This window comes from Nicotiana tomentosiformis, chromosome 1 (genome assembly GCF_000390325.3).
Source record: "Nicotiana tomentosiformis chromosome 1, ASM39032v3, whole genome shotgun sequence".
NCBI lineage: Eukaryota > Viridiplantae > Streptophyta > Magnoliopsida > Solanales > Solanaceae > Nicotiana > Nicotiana tomentosiformis.
In genome coordinates, this window is record NC_090812.1 from 66,649,501 (window position 1) to 66,670,978 (window position 21,478).

At 33.8% G+C, this 21,478-nt stretch overlaps 2 protein-coding genes and 1 long non-coding RNA gene across 3 annotated transcripts; 2 read left to right on the forward strand and 1 right to left on the reverse strand.

Annotated features, from left to right (window-relative positions):
* Positions 1 to 214: 214 nt before the first annotated feature.
* LOC104109970 (probable zinc metallopeptidase EGY3, chloroplastic) lies at positions 215 to 4,890 on the forward strand. The gene is made up of 6 exons (XM_009619377.4): positions 215 to 962; positions 1,406 to 1,603; positions 2,086 to 2,310; positions 2,749 to 2,987; positions 3,541 to 3,695; positions 4,486 to 4,890. The coding sequence occupies exons 1-6, from the start codon at positions 402 to 404 to the stop codon at positions 4,839 to 4,841; spliced, it is 1,734 nt and encodes a 577-aa protein (XP_009617672.1). The 5' UTR covers positions 215 to 401; the 3' UTR covers positions 4,842 to 4,890.
* An 8,055-nt stretch (positions 4,891 to 12,945) lies between these two features.
* LOC138898143 (uncharacterized) lies at positions 12,946 to 13,943 on the forward strand. The gene is made up of 2 exons (XR_011410748.1): positions 12,946 to 13,448; positions 13,734 to 13,943. It is a non-coding gene; the product is annotated as an uncharacterized lncRNA (long non-coding RNA).
* Positions 13,944 to 15,230: 1,287 nt separating this feature from the next.
* Positions 15,231 to 15,842, reverse strand: LOC138906701 (uncharacterized). Its single transcript, XM_070196172.1, has 2 exons — positions 15,659 to 15,842; positions 15,231 to 15,580 (listed from the first exon to the last, which is right to left on the reverse strand). The coding sequence occupies exons 1-2, from the start codon at positions 15,840 to 15,842 to the stop codon at positions 15,231 to 15,233; spliced, it is 534 nt and encodes a 177-aa protein (XP_070052273.1).
* Between the last annotated feature and the right edge of the window lie 5,636 nt (positions 15,843 to 21,478).

The following is a 21,478-nucleotide window of genomic DNA, read 5'->3' on the forward strand; positions in this document are numbered from 1 at the left end:
GTACTTCTAACCATAATTGGTATGAATTTATTATTTTAACTCAAACAAAGCCACTTGTCCTCTTTTCCCTTGCCTTTCAGTTTTCATGATCTTAGATCAGAATGAGACGGAACGAATAAACTCAACCCGGTTTTTATTTTGACTTACCTGGAATTATATATCATGCACAATATAGTCCAATTTCATACACCACAAAGTTTTCTGCGTCGTATTATCCAATATCTCTGTGGGGTTTCAACACTTCAATTTCATTGTCACTACCTATAGAACGCATTGTACCTGTACTTGTTCTCCAACTTTCTAGACATTTCCCTTACATGGTCCAGTCGAAATCTGCTCATCCTTAAAATGGATTCCACGTTGTTTCCTCTTCAGTTCAGAACATTCTTCATCACCCTCCCATGGCTACTCTTTGTGCTACTTCATGCTCTTCAATTTCCAAATACTCCTCGATTTGCCGAAAGACCCACTTATCATTTTCCCTATTTTCCACTTACAACCCAAAAAGATTGAATTTTTATGCTCCTAATAGAAAAGGATTGAATTTGTATGTTCCAAATAGAAAAAGATTGATTTTTTCTGTTAAAGCTGAGAAAGAAGATGAGGGTTCATCTTCTTCTGTGGCTGTAGCTTCAGAAGAAAATGATTCATCTAAGAATCATGAGAGTGGTTCTCAACATGAGTCTGAATCAGAGTCTGAAAGAATAGAAAGAGAGAAACAACAAGAAATGGATTGGAAGACTGATGAAGAATTCAAGAAGTTTATGGGGAATCCCTCAATTGAGACTGCTATAAAGCTTGAGAAAAAGAGAACTGATAGGAAACTGAAAGAGCTTGATAGTGAAACCAGTAGCAACCCACTTGTGGGGTTCTTTAAGAATTTGGTTCGTGATAGTTTGTCCAGAGAGAAGGAAAGGTTGGAGAAAGCAGAGGAGGCTTTTGTAGCTCTTGATCTTAACAAGGTAATTTTCTGTTTAAATGATTATGCAGATCGGTGAATCCACAATTTAAACTCAGTTAGTTTAGAGTGGCGCAGCCTAATTTATATAGAGTTTAAGTTTGACGCACTGTCTGTGTAAAAATTATTTACACAATCAGGTCATTTATTAGCTAATTACATGCAAACTCTAGATGAGCATTAATTGGTATTCTAACCTGCTATCGCAGGTTAAAGTTCACAGATAGTGTTAAAGAATCTTTATAGTGTCAGTGCATATGACTTAAATCCATAATTTAAAGTCAATTTGTTCGGTGCACATTATACATTTTTAAGAATATTTTTGGATAGGTATACATGGTTAGCAGTTTCTGCTTTGATGTTATGTTGTACTTGTCGATAGCTACTTGATTTTCTTAATGACATATTCTCTGTGTATCTGGTGTTTGTATAAATTTTCTATGGCAGCTAAGGAATTGTTTTGGCTTTGATACGTTCTTCGCAACTGATGTGAGGAGATTTGGAGATGGAGGAATTTTCATTGGAAACTTGAGGAGGCCTATTGATGAAGTAATCCCCAAATTAGAGAAAAAGTTATCGGATGCTGCAGGAAGGGAGGTCGTTTTGTGGTTTATGGAGGAAAAAACAAATGATATTGTAAAGCAGGTATACTTTAGATGTTTAAAAAGATAATTTTGAGTGTTTCGCTATGCCTTTTTCGCCTTTTTCGTGAGTGGACTACATTATTGATAGTTGAGTATGTTTACTAGGTTTAAGAAGCTGTGAAGCTTTCAGCCGGAACTTGCAACTATTGACCAGTATCTAGAGTCAATAGTGCGCTTGTAATTTAACATTCTTGATTGATTGTGAGAGAGGTTATATCTTGAGGAATGAATACAGTGATGTAGGTGAAGAGCCAGAATCAATAATAAAAAACGAAAAAAGGAAAGGTGTAGCCGTGGTGTTAAAATTACAATCTTTTGTAACTGAAGCTCCTAGTTTCTTTCTTTCAGTATTTTTTGGTAGTCAAATGCATTTAATTGTGTGAGGGAAAGGCTACCTTGTGTTATTTCAGATGTTTAAAGTCAGGTATTTTCGTCTGGTTACATTTGAAAATGGCATCTATATTTGATGATTTTTCTTTTCAGGCTTGTGTGGTACAACCCAAGTCAGAAATGGATCTTCAATTTGAATCAACCAAATTAAGTACTCCTTCGGGTTACATCAGTGCGGTAGCTTTGGCTGTAACAACTTTTGGCACTATAGCTTTGACCAGTGGTTTCTTCCTTAAGCCTGATGCAACGATTGATGATTACTTGGCCAACGTTGCCCCTCTTTTTGGTGGCTTCTTGACCATTTTGGGAGTTTCAGAGGTATGCATTGTATTTCTCCATTAAAACGTGTGAATTGATGGCTAAATCTCATGAAAGCTTTAGATCAAATCACAAGTATGCTTCTTATTGATGTCAAACATTTGTGATATTTGGTTTCTAAGAAAATCTTTTTGCCATGTAAATGAAATTTTATTCTAAAGTCTCATCTCAGCTATTGGTGCAATGTAAAGATCAATTAATTTTTAACCTTTAGATACACTCAAGCAAGTAAGTGTAGGTTATCTGGTGCGTTTCGTAGTATTGGATTGACATGATGTGTTTGTTATGTGGAGTTCGGAGTTTTTATATTTATAGTTCAGAGCTTGTAGACCTTGCGACTTCATACTATGATGGGGTAATTGCTTTAATTTTCATGACAAACACAAACTTCTGATGTCTGTGTTCTGCTTAATAATTGCTATCTTACATGCATGGCAGGTAACCACAAGAGTAACTGCTGCGCGCTACGGTGTCAAACTTAGTCCATCTTTTCTTGTTCCATCCAATTGGACTGGTTGCCTGGGTGTTATGAATAACTACGAGTCCCTGCTACCAAATAAGAAGGCTTTATTTGATATTCCAGTTGCTCGTACAGCAAGTGCATACTTGACATCGCTAATACTTGCAATGGCTGCTTTTATCGCTGATGGAAGCTTTAATGGAGGTGACAATGCACTGTAAGTGATTATTTTTGTTCTCCCCTTTAATGGTGCATTGCACTAGAATAATTTCTGTCTCATATACACTTCAATATGGAATGCAAATTTTGGTTTTTCCCCTTGCTTTTTTTGACCGACATGATTTAGAAACTGTGGTTGTGAATTTTTTTTTTTTCTCTTGAGCGCTTAATGGCTTTTCTGGTGTGCCTCTGCATGAACTTAGTATGAATGACTGTGTGTATTTAAGTTATCAGAGGTGAAACTTTCCCATATATAAATCTTTTGCTACCATAGAATAACTAACATGCGCAAACAGCTTGATGGCCCAAACTTTGTGATGTTTTATGTGTACATTAAAATTAACAAAGAAAATGATTGCAAAATTGACATGACTTACCAAGTAAATATTTTGAGCAAATTTGATATGCCATAATGAGAAATTTTCAAGCATATCATACATGTCTCCTTCCCACCTTACCTCATCAGTATGAATTTTATTAATTTGAATGTCATTTTCCTTACGCTACCTTTTCTTTATTAGTTCCGCTTATTGTTCTCTTTTTTTTTTCAGGTACATAAGACCTCAGTTCTTCTATAATAATCCTTTGTTCTCCTTCATTCAATATGTTGTTGGACCATATACTGATGATCTTGGGAATGTGCTGCCTTATGCTGTTGAAGGTGTGGGAGTTCCAGTTGATCCCCTTGCTTTTGCTGGACTTTTAGGTGAGTTGCTTGAAATTTGATTATTTTTTTGCTTCATAAAGTAGTTTTACGACGTGACCTCAAAACATTGGATTATGTTATGCCCGTGTTCCTCCATTGTTGTAAAACTCCTCTTACCGTTCCCAGCTAAACAAAAAGCATTCAATTTAGTGAAATCCTTTATTCCAAGGGTGATAATCAGAAGAAGGGGAATAAAATGGACTGGGAAAGAGCATTCGTTTTAATTTTCAAGTGGTGCACCTGCATAAAAGCTGAGTATCTGGATAGGTCATTCATGGATAGACATTTACTCCTGCATAATCACTGATCTTCCTTATAAACTCATAGAACATGGTAATATAGGATGCTGACATAATAAATTGTGGTCTCACTTCCAGATGTATACCTGATGAGTTCTTAATGCAGCATGTCAACTGACGCTGGCACTGCTTTATGGTGCTTCTGTCACCTAATTGTGATGTGAATTCGCAAGATTGTTCGCTATTATGTATGGCTGTCCACCTTTTTTCTCTTTTCCACAAGGAAGCCTAACTACTGTTACTTTCACTTCCCGTAGGTAAAGGATTAAAACTGTTTGTTCCTTTTTAGCCTTTAGGAGAAGGAAAAGACATATATGAGAAAAAGAGGAACAGATTGACTTGTATCTATTCCCTGTCTTGAAATAAACACCCCGATTATGCTCTTACACTATTTTTACATAGAGTAAATGTACACTTCCAATTTTGTCAAAAAATAATGGTGAGAAGGAATTTTCTCCATTACATCACCCAATGTGGTCATTGTTTTGCAGGGATGGTTGTGACCTCTTTAAATCTCTTGCCATGCGGAAGACTAGAGGGCGGGCGAATTGCACAAGCTATGTTTGGCAGGAGCACTGCTGCTTTGTTATCTTTTGCAACTTCCCTGTTGCTAGGGATAGGTGGTCTAAGCGGAAGCGTACTATGTCTGGCGTGGGGACTCTTCGCAACCTTCTTCCGTGGTGGAGAGGAGACCCCTGCACAAGACGAGATCACCCCCCTTGGAAATGAGAGGTTTTCTTGGGGTTGTGTACTCTTCTTGATGTGTTTCCTAACCCTTTTCCCCAATTTGGGTGGTACATTCTCCAGCTCATTTTTTGGTGCTCCATACTTCCGCGGTGATCTGTAATTGTGTATACTTATAGAAAATATATTGTAAAGTGCTATTTTTTTGTTAAGATCAGGTGTTATCTCTCTAATTGAATGTTTAGATGCACGCTTTGATACCTTCCAGTGAAGTTATTCAATGAAATGGTGCGAAAAGGCATAACCTATTAGCAGAGATCATATGCTTGAAGTCTTCAAGCCAACTATCCTGCTTCCTGTTGACTGATTATGTAAGTGGTTTTTGTGTAGAGTCAGATATTCTGATATTCTCTGAAACATTTCTGGGCATAGCTATGCCTAATCTGGATATGCTGGTTGCATTTCCCAATAATCGGAATTGCATCATGATATGAATCATAAAATAATAATCACTATATCAGACCTATTGTAAAGCAGGAAGCAGGTAACTTTCATGATTTGTATCCCAAGTTGATAGCAGAAAAAAGTAGAGTAATTGGTTCTATGCGGTGGCAAGCTCGTTGAAGACAGATGAAAGCTGTCACACTGATACAGGGCTTAGCTGTATACCCTCTTCCATGTATTTCAATGTTTTATTATGTTTGTGTCATTCAGTAACTGAATTCATTGAGAATACTGATATGAACAATTTGTTGTTGTGTTATATGCAAATAAGACTATAAAGGAATACTTCTGTAACCTGTAGTTCTCTCAGTTTGCGGAGTTAAAACGATCTGTAAGGTATCCTTGGATTTTAAGTTTGTGATTTTGTTTTGCTTTCAACACTGCAATGTGTACTAGAAACACACATGGCAGCATACTGGTGCTTTGTTATGAGACTCCAAAACATTTCCTCTTCTTAAGCTTGTGAAATTGAGATTGGAAAGTCTGTGGTGGCTTACGAGCTTATTTAGACTTAATTTCAGAGGCCTTGAAGTGTTTCAGAACTTTATTCTTGTGATATTACTGCTTGGTGATCTTTCTGCATCGTCTGTGAGATTGTTAAATCTTTAATTGTTGATATTACATACATGACCTCCTTTTCATGCACTTTCTCCCATGACATGAATATATCGAGGCTAAAAGGTTCTTAATTACTCACACAGGCGGATTCCGGATTTAAATTTGATGGGTTTAACATTTATATTCTTTCAACGCATGGGTTTGGATTTTATTATCTGTTGAAATTTTGGTGGTTTCACATGTATATCCATGTCTTGTGTGAAAAATGTTGTGTTCAATTAGTCCACTCTATTTATTATACTTTACACACACCTATGCTGCTGCAGTTACAAGCAGTTCAACTCTGAATGTAAAATGTAATCATTTTCTAGTCTTGAAGATGCAAAAGTGGAACACTAACTTTTGTGTATAGTAAACATTACTGTACGTGCATCTTTCTGTTAATAGCTGAATGTCCAAATCTCGAAGGTAGTGAAAAGAAGCTGCAGAAATTGTTGAAATTTTGGATGAGAAAAAGAGCTGCAGTAAGCAGAAATTTGGATAGATAGATAGAGTTTGTGACATTCAGATTCATGATATATAAGGAACAGAGAAAGGGAAGGTGGCTTAAATTGAGCTTGACTAGCAATAGTTTCAGGGGGCTGAATTCACATGTTGCTATTCTAAGTTTCACCTTTGAGAAAAATAAAAAAAATGTTTCACCACTGTGTAATTGGTCCTGCCCCCATTATCAGGGCAGGTTACACCTTTGACCACTCAGTCAAAAATATTTACAGGCCCTACTCAATATACATATATTATAGACTAGTTATATATAATATATACATCTGCCGGCTATTAGTTTTGATGGGCGGCTATTCAAGTTAATTTCTCAAGAAAAAAAGGAATTTTAGGGTGCCAATGTCCCATTTCTTCAAGTCTTAATGTTTAAAGTATTTCCTAATTGGTTGCTATAGATTTGTTGTATTCTCTTGTAATTGCCTCATGTTTTGCATCTACAAGACAATTAGATTAAATTTTATGGGTGGTCATTCAATTTTGTGTTCATTACGCAAAAATCATTTTTCTTCTTTTTGTTACGTAAAAATCATTCAACTTTGTGTTCATTACCCAAAAGTTATTTTTCTTTTTTTTGTTACACAAAAATTATTTTACTTTGCGCTATTTATCGCAAAAGTCACCTTGGCCAGATTTTATAATACTTTTACTTGAAAAGTCTATTATGTCCTTGACATTATTCCTCTCATTTATGTAACACCTTCTAAATTATATACTATATAATATATTTTTACCTAGGTATTTTACTTATAATTAAAATAATTTTAAATTATTTTATTTATTATTTTTATAATATATCCATACATTTAATTTTTTTCATGACACTCAATTTGTTTAATCATATTCAAACATGAACAATTTTAAATATAAAAATGATAAAAAAATATTTATTTTTTAATATTTATTTAAAATAATAAAAACATATTTGTTTAACAAATGATATTTTTATAGTTAATAAAATTTTTAAAAAGTTTCAAAGATATTTGTGTTTAATATTAAGTTTTTTAAAGCTTTATCTGTTAATATTATTTATTTGAAAGTATTAATCTAATGTGTCATTTGGCTAGATATGGGTATTTTATTTATTAAATTAATGGGTATGGATTAGCTGATAAATTAATGAGCTTTGATTTTTTAATTTTTATTAAACATACTTCGTTAATCATGATTAAGAACGTGAACTAGAGATTTGTGCACGGTAATGTTACTGACAAATTTAATAATGCTACTTATATATCTTGAAAATTAATATCAAGAAAAAATTAAATGTACGAATATATTACATAAATGGGAGGACATAATAGACTTTTCAGGTGAAAGGTTTGTAAAATCTGGTCAAAGTGATTATTGTGATAACTAGAGCATAGTAAAATAATTTTTGTGTAACAAAAGAAAGAAATGTGACTTTTGGGTAATGAACACAAAGTTGAATGATTTTTACGTAACAAAAGAAAGAAAAGTGACGTTTGGGTAATGAACAAAAGTTAAATGACCACCCATAAAATTTACTCGATAGTTTGTTTGTTGTCATAACCTCATTCAGAGAAGGAAAAAAGAAACATTGTCTTTCTGTACGTGGTATTAGCATGTTGGTTTGGAGACTTTTGTTGTTTATTTTTTGCCCATTTTGATGTACTAATCCGTGGGAAATTTTCCTATTGGCCTCATTTAGGTGTACTGACTTCAAAACCTTGGGAGGAATTTTTTATTTTATTTTATTTTTTATCTAGAAACACCTTAGGAGGATTTGACTTATAGTTTGACGTCTATTATTTGTATTTCTATAGAATGTAATTATACAATCTAGAGCCTTTTGACGAGAAAAACAAAGGGCAGTTACGTTCTTGAATTTTGTTTGACACAAATACTGAACACACTTACACAGCTGAAGAAACGTTTAAAATAATTGCTAAAACTAATGCTTGTCAATGTGCTGAAAGCAACATGCTAACAGGAAGGTTCTTAAATTGTATTTGTGTCAACTACTACTAATATTTTTCTATATTGACTGCCTTAGGATTTTCTTCTAACGACTAAATTAATGTACAGTGGCTGAGCCAAAGTCCAATTATAAAAAGTGTCCTTGATCAATAAAATGGTAAAACATCTAATTCGTTAAGTTAATATATTTGTAAGTAAGTTATGTAGACAAGAAAGGTTTAAGTTGGGTTACTTCCAAAATTTCAACCAATATTAGTTATCTCAATTGGGAAGAGTCTTGCCTAATCCCAGGCATGAATTTTACTTATGGAATAAGCTTAAATAATTCTTCCCTTGTTCTATAAGCACTGTTACGTTTATTATGTTAGTTTGAGTGCCCTTATGAATTATTAAAGAACTTGGTTCTTTACCGTATTCCTTAAACGTGAAGTAAAATAAGCAGTAAAGTAAACACAGTGATTTTATGTGAAAAATCACTCGGCTCAAAAGGTGCAAAAACCACGAAATACTGCGTAGGATTTTCAGCTTCAACTCCACTAGAACAATGAGCCAAAACGTATCGATTACAAGACCGCAATTCAATATTCTCCAGTACTCTTACTACGACTATTTGATTTACAAATTACTCTAACCTGTAAAGCAAACACTCACTCCAACTCACTAATTGTTTGTGACACTTTGATTACAACTCAAATTCCTAACACATATTCACTAGACTGACTCAAGAAAAATACAACACTGATACTCGAGAGTGTGCAAAATATAGTTCTTCAGTTGATGTGTAAATGGATAATCTCAGCAGTCCAGATGGATAGTATTTAAATACCTGGACTCCAAGATCTTCTAGGAGTCCCATGCGTAGTGAGCTTCTCATTTGATATGACTCATACTGTTCCAAGGACTCCACAAGTCTTGGGACTCTTGTCTCTCACTTATTTATTCGTATCTTCTTGGTCAACAACCCTTATCATGTCTAACAACCTTCTTCCACCAAACTCGGATCTGGGTAACTTTGAGATAAAGTTATTGTCTTGCAAATTAAAGACGTAAAGTCATCAACCATTAGGAGCTGGTCCTTTACCTTGAGGAGCTGGTTCTTAGAGCAGTTAAGCAGCTACGTTGAGGACCTGGTTCTTCGAAGATTGCATCTGAACAAACTTTGTTAATCATCAAAATCTCAATACTCAAACATATTCCAAATCATATGACCTAGTTCAGTTAAGTGAAGTTGAGATTATTATGTCTTTGGACCAATTTTTGGGTGAAATTTTTTCTTCCATTCATAATTTTTTTTTAAGTAAAATACATGTCCAAACACAACATTAACTTTCAAAAAATATTTTTTCCAAGTTTTAAAACTAAATCGTGAATGGTGGCCAATGATCAAAACCCTTGTGGTGATAGCCTTTTATCAAAGTAGTAAATCTCGTGACAAAGGAAAGGGAAATGGAAAATTTTCTATTAATAGAAAGACTAAAAAGGAGTAATTTTCTTTAAATGGTATAGTAGAATTGCCATAAAATAAAATGATGTAAAAATCAAAGATATATAGACCACAGAAGGTTCTTTCAAGTTTCTCCCCCAAGTCGATCCCCGCCTCCAAAATTAATTGTCAAAGTTCAATGCTTATGAACCTTCTTTACTTTTTCTTTTTTCCTTCTTTTCTGTATTCAATTCATTGCCGAAAGGTCAACCCTACTCTTACGCTTTTTCATCATGTGATCTTTTCTCCCACTTTACTATTCTTCCAACAACCTTCTAGTATAGAGATAATTGCTCTCATGCTTTCTTTCTGAAAACTAAGCTCTTTTTTGGTCTTAATTAATTGTTTTTTTTAAAGAGATAATTGTTAGGATTATATTTTGGACTCGGCGTACAGTTATCGAAGTACTATGTCAAAGCTAAAAAAATTCCAAATCTAACTCACGACAATAAAACAAAATTATTATGCTTTTGCTTTTTCTTGGTTTGCTTTTGTTTTTACTTTTCTATTTAAACCTAAAAATGAAATGAAAAGATCGATGCTGCATCGATCATGTTGAAAAAGGCTAGAGCCTTATGATGATATTGGAGAGTGCTAATCCAGCATACATGGAGCAATAATGATCAGGAGACGATTTTCTTTATAGATCCGTGTCCTCGATTTGAACTCCATATAACTTAATATGTTTTGAATAATACGTACACACATCCACTAATTAATCACAACAACAATAACAATATACTCGTATTATCCCAAACTGTGAGGTCTGGGACATCCACTAATTAATATATCTTACTTTTTTTTAGTCTGTTATAAAAAGAATATTATTTTCATATTTAATAACTTTTTAACTTCAACATTCCACGTAACATATTTCAAACCACACATTCAAGTACATTTTGGTATATTACACACCTCTTTCTTTTATGACCATAGGATTCGATGAATTTTTTTTCTTCTAAACTTAGTGTCCAGTCAAATTAAAATACATAATATAAAAAAAAAAAAGTATTATTATACATATAGAGAGAGAAATGCTCGTTATCATTTGTCTAAATTTAAGTGTGCAAAGAATACATAATACATTTGCTAGTAAGAAGTTATAAAAAAAATAAAAATTGTCTAATAGTTGAGGCACGAACAAATCTTTTTATTAGTTTCGATCCCTTCATTAAAATATATTTTTAGTGTGTATGTGTATGTGGTCTTGGGCAGCTGGTGGATAGGCGCATGGTAGATTTAATCATAACGCAGTGATGATGCATGCATCGTGGAGCGTGCTAATTAGCTTAATTAAATCACCTCCGCAGTCCTTCCATATATAGTAATCAACTCATATTTATATGCATGTTGAATGTGTCTCGTTCACAATCACGATTTAAAAATTGAGTTTTTTACGCGTTTAATCTTTTTTCACTGTTATTTAAAAAAATAGCATCATTTATTGTTTATTTCATAAATAATACTTTTTTTCATTAGCATATTATAAAAATTAAGCTCAATATTTAATAAGTTAACTGACTCACTAATCACGAGAAGTACTTTTTTTGTCCATCTCCATTCTCCCTTTCCAATATTCATCTTCTTCACTCTATTTTTTAAAATCTGATGTATATGTGAATGTCACCTAAATTCAAGATGTATTGATTTATACGTCTTTTATACTTTGTATATCAAGTATCACTTTAATTCAAAGTGTAGTTTTATGTATATTTATTTGTGAAGTGCCATCTTATTTTAAGATGTATTTTTAATGTATATTTCAAATATATTTTATATGTCAAGTGCCATTTATATATATATATATATATATATATATATATATATATATATATTATTTTTTGTATATTTATATTCCATCTTAATTAAATTTAAGATATATTTTTTATGTATATTTCACATGTCTAAGTGTCATCTTAATTGAATATGTATTTTTATGTATATTTTTTGTATATTTTATATGTGTTAATTCAATGTATATTTTTTATATATACATTTTGTATATATTAACATATATTATTATCGAAGTAAGATCTTTATGTTAAGAAAGGAAGAAAGAAGAAATAGAAAGCTTAAGAAAGATAATTAAAAAGAAAACGAATTGAATAAATTTAGAAAATATATTGGTTTCGGCAGAAAATAAAATTAAGAAAATGAAGAAAAAGAAGGAAAGCTAATAGATAAAGAAAAAAAAGGCATGATTTTTGTACAAAGAATTGTTGACTTTCCATTCAAATTGCTTATGTTTAGGGATTAATAATTAATATTTCTATTTTAATGGAACTGTGTGCTACAAATATAAATATTTTTCTGTCACAACTATAATATTGGATTTCATGCTAAGAATTTGTTATATTTTTTTTAAACTGTGACAGTTATGTAAATTTCGCTTTAAAATTTGTGAAATATTATAGCGACACTAATAAAATAAAATAATATTAATTAAATTTTATTAAATATATGAAGTTTAAACAAAAGTTAATGTTGCCTTAAATCCGGGACCCTTTAAATTTGCCCCTGCTCGTTGGTTCCCTTTCACGGCCCATGTTGACCATTCACTTCTGCTCCATCATTGTGTCTTCAATTCACCATTTCCTGTCTTGATAGCCTAATGAAAAGTTCTTTTTAACATCCTAATTATATTTATATATAGCTTAAAAGGATTATGTGTACGTATATGTTAATTCATCATACAAGATTCTCATCAATTTTATGAATTTATCCTATTGTAATATAATCAAGGTCCAGGTTACATTTAAAGTGTATGTAAGAGTGAATATGATTAAATTACTAGTACTAGTAAATATGATCGCCGATCTAAGGCAACTAAGATTTTGGATACCTAATATGCTACTCCTCTGCTCATTTGTGACGATAAATGCAAAATTAATACTCCACTTCTTTGATCTATATAATTTAATTTAAAGGTTTTTGCACATATAAAAAGTTGCTTATAGCCTTAATCTTAAATGTCATTTACATTTTCTTAAATGTATCACTTAATTAACACTACATGAATCAAAAGAAGTAAGAATAGATTTGAAAAGAAACCATAAATTACTTTTTGATTTTTAGAAATATCAAATATTTAAAATAAATTTAATTTGTTAAAACGACTAATATTTAAAACCGAAGATACTGTAGAAATGTATCCTTTCATTAATCATTCTTATAAAAAAACATTATTTAAGTCTTCTTATCTCAATAGAGGGAGAACCTTAATTTGACGACGTAGACCAAATGTCGGGTTGTGGAAGAGGTCAACCCCGTGCTTCATTGTTCGTTGACCTTATCCCATTTTTATAACAGTACAATACAACACGTCCATTACTTTCTCTAGAAGTCTTCTTTGAAATATCCACAAACGTTGGCCACCCTTTTTCCTAGCTTTTCGTCATCCCTCCGTAATTTTCTTCTTTTTTAAAAAAATAAGAAAAAGAGAGATAATTATAGAATTATATATTTAGAAATTACTATATACAGCTCTTTATATACAGCACTTTTCCCTGCTTTCTTGGTTCTCCACTCTATAAATCCATCACTTTTGCGATCAACATATATATACACAGAAGGCTATAGATCGAGAAAGGAGACGAAGAAATAAATATGGCTAAGCTTAACTCCTTTTGCATGATATCATTCCTCCTCCTTCTCACGCTAACTTGCGCTTCTTCCCGGCCGATGGGTACGCCTTATCACGACGTTACTCCGATGGAGCATAGTAAGGTATGTTTATTATTATTGTTTGCAATCCCTATATTTCAAAATTTGTTAATTAGCTTCTAAAAAAGAAGTTTAATTGAATGAATAATAATTTTTTTTATAAATAAATGGTTGAATCCCTCGTCAATATAAGGAAGCTTCTAGTATAATGGTCGTATTGTAGTTTCAAATTCTACGTATGGCATTCCTACAATATTCTTTTGAATGGCGTTGTTAAAATTCCTGGTTTCACCACTAAATTTAGATATTCATATATTTAACTGATTACCTAATTACTTGTGGTTATAGGATAAGGCAACAGCGAAAGTAGAAGTGGACGATAGATGTGAAGGTCTAGGAGAAGAAGAATGTTTGATGAGAAGAACGCTAGAGGCTCACCTTGATTATATCTATACCCAGAGGCATAAGCAGCCTTAGATTAATTGTCTTATCTCTTAATTTGTAGTTCTCTTCATTTTTCTTCATTATATATATATATGTAGTTTATTCTTTTTCTTCCTTCTTCTTTCGTAGTTATGGACATGTAGATGTATTAATGACTCTTCCGGTCCCTTTTCTCATCTGTGAAATTTATTATGTTATCCAATCAATCTATAGTTTGCGTTTATTTAATTTGTTCAAATAAAATAGTATATACATAGCTCACAAGCCAGTGCTTAATTCTGCCTTCTGCATTTGTTTCTATTGTTCTCTCTTCTCTGAGTTTATTAATATGGCGGTGCATGATACTTCAAGAATCTGCTTTCCTTTTTCTTTTCATGTTCTATTCTTGATCTATGGGATTGAGGATTCGCTAGGTGTTTTAATTACTAGTAATAGTTAAGGGTTCAATGCCTTTTTTAAAGTTTTTTTACGAAATCATTTTTATAATATGATGACACTGGTATTAATTATGCTGTCAAGTGATGTCTACGACTTCATCATATCTCAACCAATACATGGAATATGAAAACAAATATCCTACCTTTTGGCTGGAAAAGTTATAGCATGGCTGGTTTATAAAATACGTGAGAGAGGTTGAAGTAAAATGATTAGTTGAAGTTTTACGATTAATTAAATTTTACTCCTTACAATAATTTAAAGTGCATATTATGTGCTAACACTGTATTACTGGTTACTATGCTTTCTTAATATTAAGTTCAGATTATGTTGTGATTGAATAATTACCATGCCCTGCTTTGGGTCCCGAATCAGATTTATTTTTCTCTTTTTGCATTGCTGTTGTTTTCTTCTTCTTCGTGTTCGTCTATATATATCGTAGAGTTAATCGACATTAATTGTCAAAGTTGAAAATAGGGAGAGAAACCAAGACCCCTATAAAACTACTCCATTACGTTTTTTGTGTAATTTTATATTATTGGTTGTTTCAATACTTTTGCATACTCCAGATATTGTATATAATACTCCGGTTACGTATATGGTTCAATTACTTCTTGATTACACATGCACATAAATTTTTGGTGGATAATCTAGAAAGAGCGACGTTAATTTTAATATATCCTTAAGCGTGCTTTGAGAATGAAAAGCTGAATTACAATGTTGTATATTCTCAAGGGTCAAATCTTATTACAATATTGGTTGGATTAAAAGTAGCGTAATAAAAGGATTTTCTTCTTAATTCACACAGGAAATTGAAGAGGCTTACACTATATGTACAGTACCAAGTGTTTGCATTCGTCATACGCCTTTTTAAAAAAAAAATAAAAAATTCAAAGGGTAGTTCCATTGATCATTGATGTGCAAAGAGTTACGATTTGAGTTTGGCATCCCAAACTTTATACATGATCATCGAGAAGAAACTACTAGAGTTTGTCCTAACCAAAAGTATGCTTCAGAAGACTCAAGATTCTCAAGTTGACAAAAAAGTTCATGGTGGATCATATATAAAGATGGATGTTTTTGTCTGTTTGACCCTGCATCTGTCCTATTTACAAGGCCTTTGACTTGATTAGGTAGATCAAAGAAAGAGTTGAAAATATGGGTCCCCTTTCTGAAATGGCTGATAGCTGCTAGTTTGTCCGCCGGCTTATTTGCCTCTCTATAGCAGTGAAAGATAGTGAATCCATGTTCTTCAACTAGCTTTTGAATTTCCCTAACGTACTTTTCAATTTTCCAAGGGGACTTCCATTCCCGAGCTATGCATTTGGCAAGCAGTAAAGAATCAGTTTCCCGCTACACAATATCATGTCGACTATGTGCGCACCATTTTAGACCAAAAAGCAAAGCTGCGGCTTCTGCTATATTGCTGGTGCCCGGTCCTAGTTGCATGGAGTAGGCAAAGATGGTGAATCCCTGGTAATCTCTGATAATCCCTTCTCCTCCACATTTTCCTTCTACACAACTCCCATTGCTATTGAGCTTGACACTTAACACTGGGGTTTTGATCCATTTAACCATTGTACCAGTTGTTTGTTGTGTTGTTACTTCACAGGCATGCATAATAGAGTTCCAGTTTTCTTCCATTCTGACTCTGCAAAAGTGATTTTTCAGTACTTGCAAAATGGTAATAACTATGTTAGATTTGGATCTATATATAGAAGGTTTCTTAGCTTCAAATTTGCTACTACACCTAGACCTCCAGATCTCCCAAAGGATTATGAGAGGAAGAGTCTTAGCGATGTAAGTAGTAATAGAGCTGTTAGAGTTATGATTCCAACCGCTGAAAAGAAGGATCTTAAGGTTGTTATTGCTAGTGCCAATCCCAAAGGAACCTGCAAAGTATTGCTACGGCCTCTTGGCATGATCACCCTGATAAAAGAGGTGGTCAACTGTCTCAAGCTCTGGCCTCATGTTGGAAATATCACAGCAATGGCATTTTGGGACAAGAATGATTCCAAGTCTAGCCACCATATCTTCCGTGGCTAATCTGCCATGTATAACTCTTCATGTGATAAAAGACTCTTCATGTGATTCTCAACTTCCTCCCTGATGCCGTAGAGGGCTTTCCAACAATGAGATTGGCCATTGTTCCACTGAGTTATACTAGGATGATTAGAGTTGAAGTATTTTGCTTTCATGAATTCACTCCATAGGGAGTTGGTATTTCTAAGAGACCACCATTGTTTCGCCTTAAAAGCTTGGCAGGTATCTCATATCCTTCTGAAGTTGGTCCCTCCTTCCTGATATGGGAAGTATAATTTCTGCCAGAAAACTCAGTGATGCTTGCCACATGTGTCTTGCCCAGATCAAAAGAATCTAGCCATATACTTTTCAATAGCATCCAGGGTACCCATAGGTGGATTAACCACACCTAATAGATGGGTAGGCAAAGAAAGAAGAACATGTCATATCAAGATAGCTCTTTCTCCATGAGAGATGAGTTTAGTATGCCACCCCTGAGTTTGTTGATGATTTTATCGATGCTATCAGCGAAATAAGAGATCTTCTTTCTTCGAGTGATGAGAGGACATCCCAAATACTTAATGGGAAACTGTTGATGGTGCATGCATGTGTAGTTCTGAATCCTAGCAATATAGCTAGTTTTTGAGTTTGCTTCCAAAGCAAAACAACTCTTATTCTTGTTAATGAGTTGACCTGAGACTTTTCATAAGAGGTAAGGGTGTCTAGAACCATTTCCATGGATCTTTTACTACCACTACAAAAAAGGATAGTGTCGTCAGCAAAAGATAAGTGATTGATCTTAAGGCCATAGTTATTCATGTAGAAGCTCTTGTAACCATCCATATTGTGTAGTCTATTAAGCATTTGGGACAACAACTCAGCACTCAGGACAAACAGGGGTAGGGACAGTAGATCCCCTTGCCTCAAACCCCTTCCAGATCTAAAGAAACCATGCCTCCTACCGTTAACTATCATCGAGTACCAATTGTTGGAAATATACCTGTATATGATATCAATCCAGATCTCAGAGAAGCCTAGTTTCTCAAGGCAACACAGAGGTAAGGCCATGAAACTCTATCATAGGCTTTAGTCATGTCCAACTTTAGCACAACATTCCCTCATCTATTTGGCTTGTTGATGTCATTAATAATTTCTTGGGCGAAGAGGATGTTTTCAGTGATAGTTCTTCCTTTGATAAATTCACTTTGGTTTTTGGATATGATTCTAGGAAGTATTGTAGCCAATCTGGTGTTAAGCACCCTAGCAATAATCTTGCTGGACACGTTATACAGACTGATAGGTCTAAGGTCATTGAATTTCTGAAGATGTTCAACCTTAGGTATCATAACAATACATGTGTGAGTGAAGTACTTAGGAAGGGTAGCACCATAAAATAAAGATACCACACCCTTATGAAGTTCATGAGCAATAATATGCCAAGATTTCTGATAAAAATATCCACTAAGACCATCAGCGCCAGGTGCACTATCAGGGTAAATGAAAAATACACATTCTTTCATTCTTGCAGTTAGAAGAGCATTGTCTTCTTCATTTATGCACCTTTCAAGATAATTGAGAATATCAAAGTCTGAGCTTTGATTTTATATGGTGAATATCTTTTGACAATACTTCACTACAGCTTCAGCTATAGCATCATTACCCTCAATCCATTAATCCTGCTCATCCGTGATCTTCTTAATGGATAGCCGTCTTCTTTTGTCTTTTGATGATAGCATGAAAGTAGGCTGTGTTGGTATCACCTTCTTGAATCCATTTGGCTCTAGCTTTTTGTCTAAGGATAGAATCCTGGAGCTTTAAGTACCTTGTATAATCAGCTCTACACTTATATAATTCATTCCTATTATCAACATTGTTGACAGTCAGGAAGTTCTCTTCTAAGGTCCTCATCTGAATTTCAAGCTTTTTAGGTTCCTCAGAGATGTCCCCAAAGGTGTGTGTAGACCATATACTGAGGGCTTTAGAGGTGCTCTTGAGTTCTTGGTGGAGAATGTAAAGTGGATTCCTATGGATAAGGGGCTTGGCCAAATCAATCTCAATCCTTAATTTAGCAGTAGTAGGTCTTGACTTACTCAGAGTTGCCTTGTCCATGATTATTGGGGTTCCTATGGGACTAACAATTCTACACAGGGGATCCCCTCGTAGTAGTGCCATGGTAAGTTTGGTAAGTTAATCCACATTGGAGCTAAGGTGGAGTCAGTATCAGATTTGAATTTACGAGACCGTTTATCAATTTTCATGCTGTTATCTCCGTCCAAGTGTATCTAGCTCTTAGAGGAGATAGTATTAATGTCTTCTTCATTTCCAACATCAATGAAGACATATTTGAGGTCTTTTGCACCAATTTTCACTTTTCCTTTAAGAGAAATAACTCTGGCAAAATCAGTTCTAATTTTTTCAATTGCAGGCCTACCTCTGAGAAATTTTCAAATTATCGTCCACCGACAGGTTTCTGCTAGCATTGCATGCTCTTCTTCTGTGAAAAACACCACGGCTTTACCATTAATCATCTCATAAGTGCACGTTGGTAATCAGACTCTATTTTTGGTAGGATTAGTCCTCAAATTTCCCAGAACATCGAGATAAGATTTCTGTTGGCTCATACCAGAGCTTTCTTCCAAAGCCTCATTGGCTTTGTTGAATGAGGGTTTTCAGTTCTGGCTACATTTCCGCTGGTATATGGGTCTGGGGGATCTGGGGGTCGAGGAGTGGGGGCCCAAATATATCAATGGAGATGCTCATCAATATTCAATTTGGTTGGATCTATTGGTCTGAAGATAAGATGGCGGAGATTTTGGGAGAGGAAAATTAGAGAGAAGGTCTACCTTCTCTCTCTAGAATATAAGTTGCTTTTTAATATATTGAAAGTTTATATACGCCTTGATTAAATTAAAATCAGAGTTTAACTTATATACTCGTAACAATAACAATAATAATTATACCTCAATTTCAATTAAGTTGGGAAGTTAATTTACATATATGGGCTATGTAAATTACTAGATCACCTGAAAAGTAATTGCACGCAACTACTCATAAAAAGTGAATAGTAACATGAAATAACTTAAAATGTAATTGCACTAATTACTAATAACAAATTGAATTAGTCGTAAAAAATAGCAAGTATCTTTTTGTGTTGCTTATCACACAAGTAGTACCCTGGGGCGAGACCAAGCTTTCAAAATATGTAACGGCAGATATACATTCGGTATATGTACGACCAAGAATTCGTAGGACACTATCATCCTTAGTATTGTACATAACAACTTGATCTCTGGCTACAATAATAACATATTCTCCATCTTCAGTCTCGAAAAGGGGCTCAGCAAATCCGACATAAGGATTTACTTCAAAATCCTTTATTACATATACAGATGTCCCTTTTTCCATACTCTTTCATGACCAATATCTCAAGTTATGCATAGACATTCCTTTAAAACTCCTAAACCAACCATAAATTTAAACGTATGGAATTTCTTAGAGACAATATCGAAATAAATTAATTCGTTATGAGGTGGTATCCTACCCCAAGCCCAATCAGTACGACATTTCAATTGAGGTATAATATAAAAATTATTGTCTAGGTAGCAACTATCGAAATTGCGTTTCTTGACTCCTACCATAAAGTGAAATCGTCCGTGCAAAGTAATGGCACCTCGGAACCAAGGGGATATAATACGAGAATTCTACCTTTCTCCACTCTTTGTCTTTAAAACTTGAAATTATAACATATTTATTGTCAACATAAACTGAGTATATAAAAAGTAGTGCCTTATAGTCATTGTTAGAGGAGTCGAAACAAAGTCCCCCAAGCATATATAGTCATTGGTGCAAAATCCTGTGGTAGGGTTCCACAAGAATATATGCTCTTCCACGTTTATTAGTAGGATCGGATACCATGGCAAGAACCCAACAAATTACAGCCCAATGTAAAGCGTGGAATAGAATTACCATCCCTGTAGACTGGTATTTTACTGAATGGATACATGAGATCCTTAAAGATGATTTTTTGGCTAGGGAATAGGAAGGCGGGTATATCATGATATTTTCTGTAACAAAGTGCAATCGCTCCTCGTCGTCGTTGATTCGACAACTCGAATTTAAGATCTGAAATCCAAGAAAGCCATGGCTTAGAAATAGTGTTTTAAAAGGTGTTTTCGAAGTGAGAAACATCAAAACTGCTCCGAGGCGATGGTGTGGGGCGAAAGTCTCAAGAGGCGAACGCCCAGCAATTCGGGGCGTATGCCCGGGGGTTTGAGGCGTGTTTTAGTGGTGAGATGTAAGCCCGAGAGACTTTTTCAAATTAAAACAAAATTTGTTGAATAAGTCCTTCATATAATACCCAAATTCTCAAAAGTCAGCTTGTAATTACTCAAAAGTTTTAAAAAGGAACTAAAATGTATTAAATTTAAAAGTCAAGACCTTTTTTATTGATTGAAGCCCTAATTTATGGTCTTTCCCAATTCTTTATATTGTCCGTTAGTCTGCTAATATCTCCCAAAAGCAATGTATATTCAATTTTTTTTGCATATACAAAGAGAACTCCATTCTCCTTCATATCAGCAAGTTCAACGTTCAAATTGCAGGTTAGTAATCCTTTTTGTTTCTCCATGTAGAAAGCTTTATTCTTTTCGACTCAAGTTACTTGTGGTTGTTGTTTCTCCATGTAGAAAGCTTTATTCTTTTCGACTCAAGTTACTTGTGGTTGTAAGTAGTGTATAATAGATTATTTTGACTATTTTTTTGTGGGGATAGAGCACACACACACACACATATATATATATATATATATATATATATATATATATATATATATATATATATATATATATATATATATTTCACATATTTATAATTTTTTTTAATTTTTATGCAATTTTAAATACCCATGGGGCTTACGCCCTGTGCCTCGAGGCTTACGCCTCGTTGATGCATATGTAAAATGTCTCGCCTTGCGCCCACGCCTTTTAAAACACTGCTTAGAAACACACTTGAATGGCAAGAGAGATTTCGCCGGTAAGTTTGAGAGAATACTTATAGTGGTATCTTCTCAAGTACATATTGATAGTGAGAATTTCATTATATTGTCAATGAATATATACAAGGTAAATGACTTAAAATCCTACATAATATTGTAATATATTATAGTATTTTTTTTAAGGAAATCGAGGAGGTAG

Bases quoted from the DNA above. Each gene is read 5' to 3' on its own strand.
- LOC104109970 (XM_009619377.4), top strand. From the start codon at position 402: ATGGCTACTCTTTGTGCTACTTCATGCTCTTCAATTTCCAAATACTCC. The intron at 1,604-2,085 runs GTATACTTTAGA...TTTTCTTTTCAG, and splicing joins CAAATGATATTGTAAAGCAG to GCTTGTGTGGTACAACCCAA. The intron at 2,311-2,748 runs GTATGCATTGTA...CATGCATGGCAG, and splicing joins CCATTTTGGGAGTTTCAGAG to GTAACCACAAGAGTAACTGC.
- LOC138906701 (XM_070196172.1), bottom strand. From the start codon at position 15,842: ATGGTTAAATGGATCAAAACCCCAGTGTTAAGTGTCAAGCTCAATAGC. The intron at 15,581-15,658 runs GTCTAAAATGGT...CCAAATGCATAG, and splicing joins AGCCGCAGCTTTGCTTTTTG to CTCGGGAATGGAAGTCCCCT.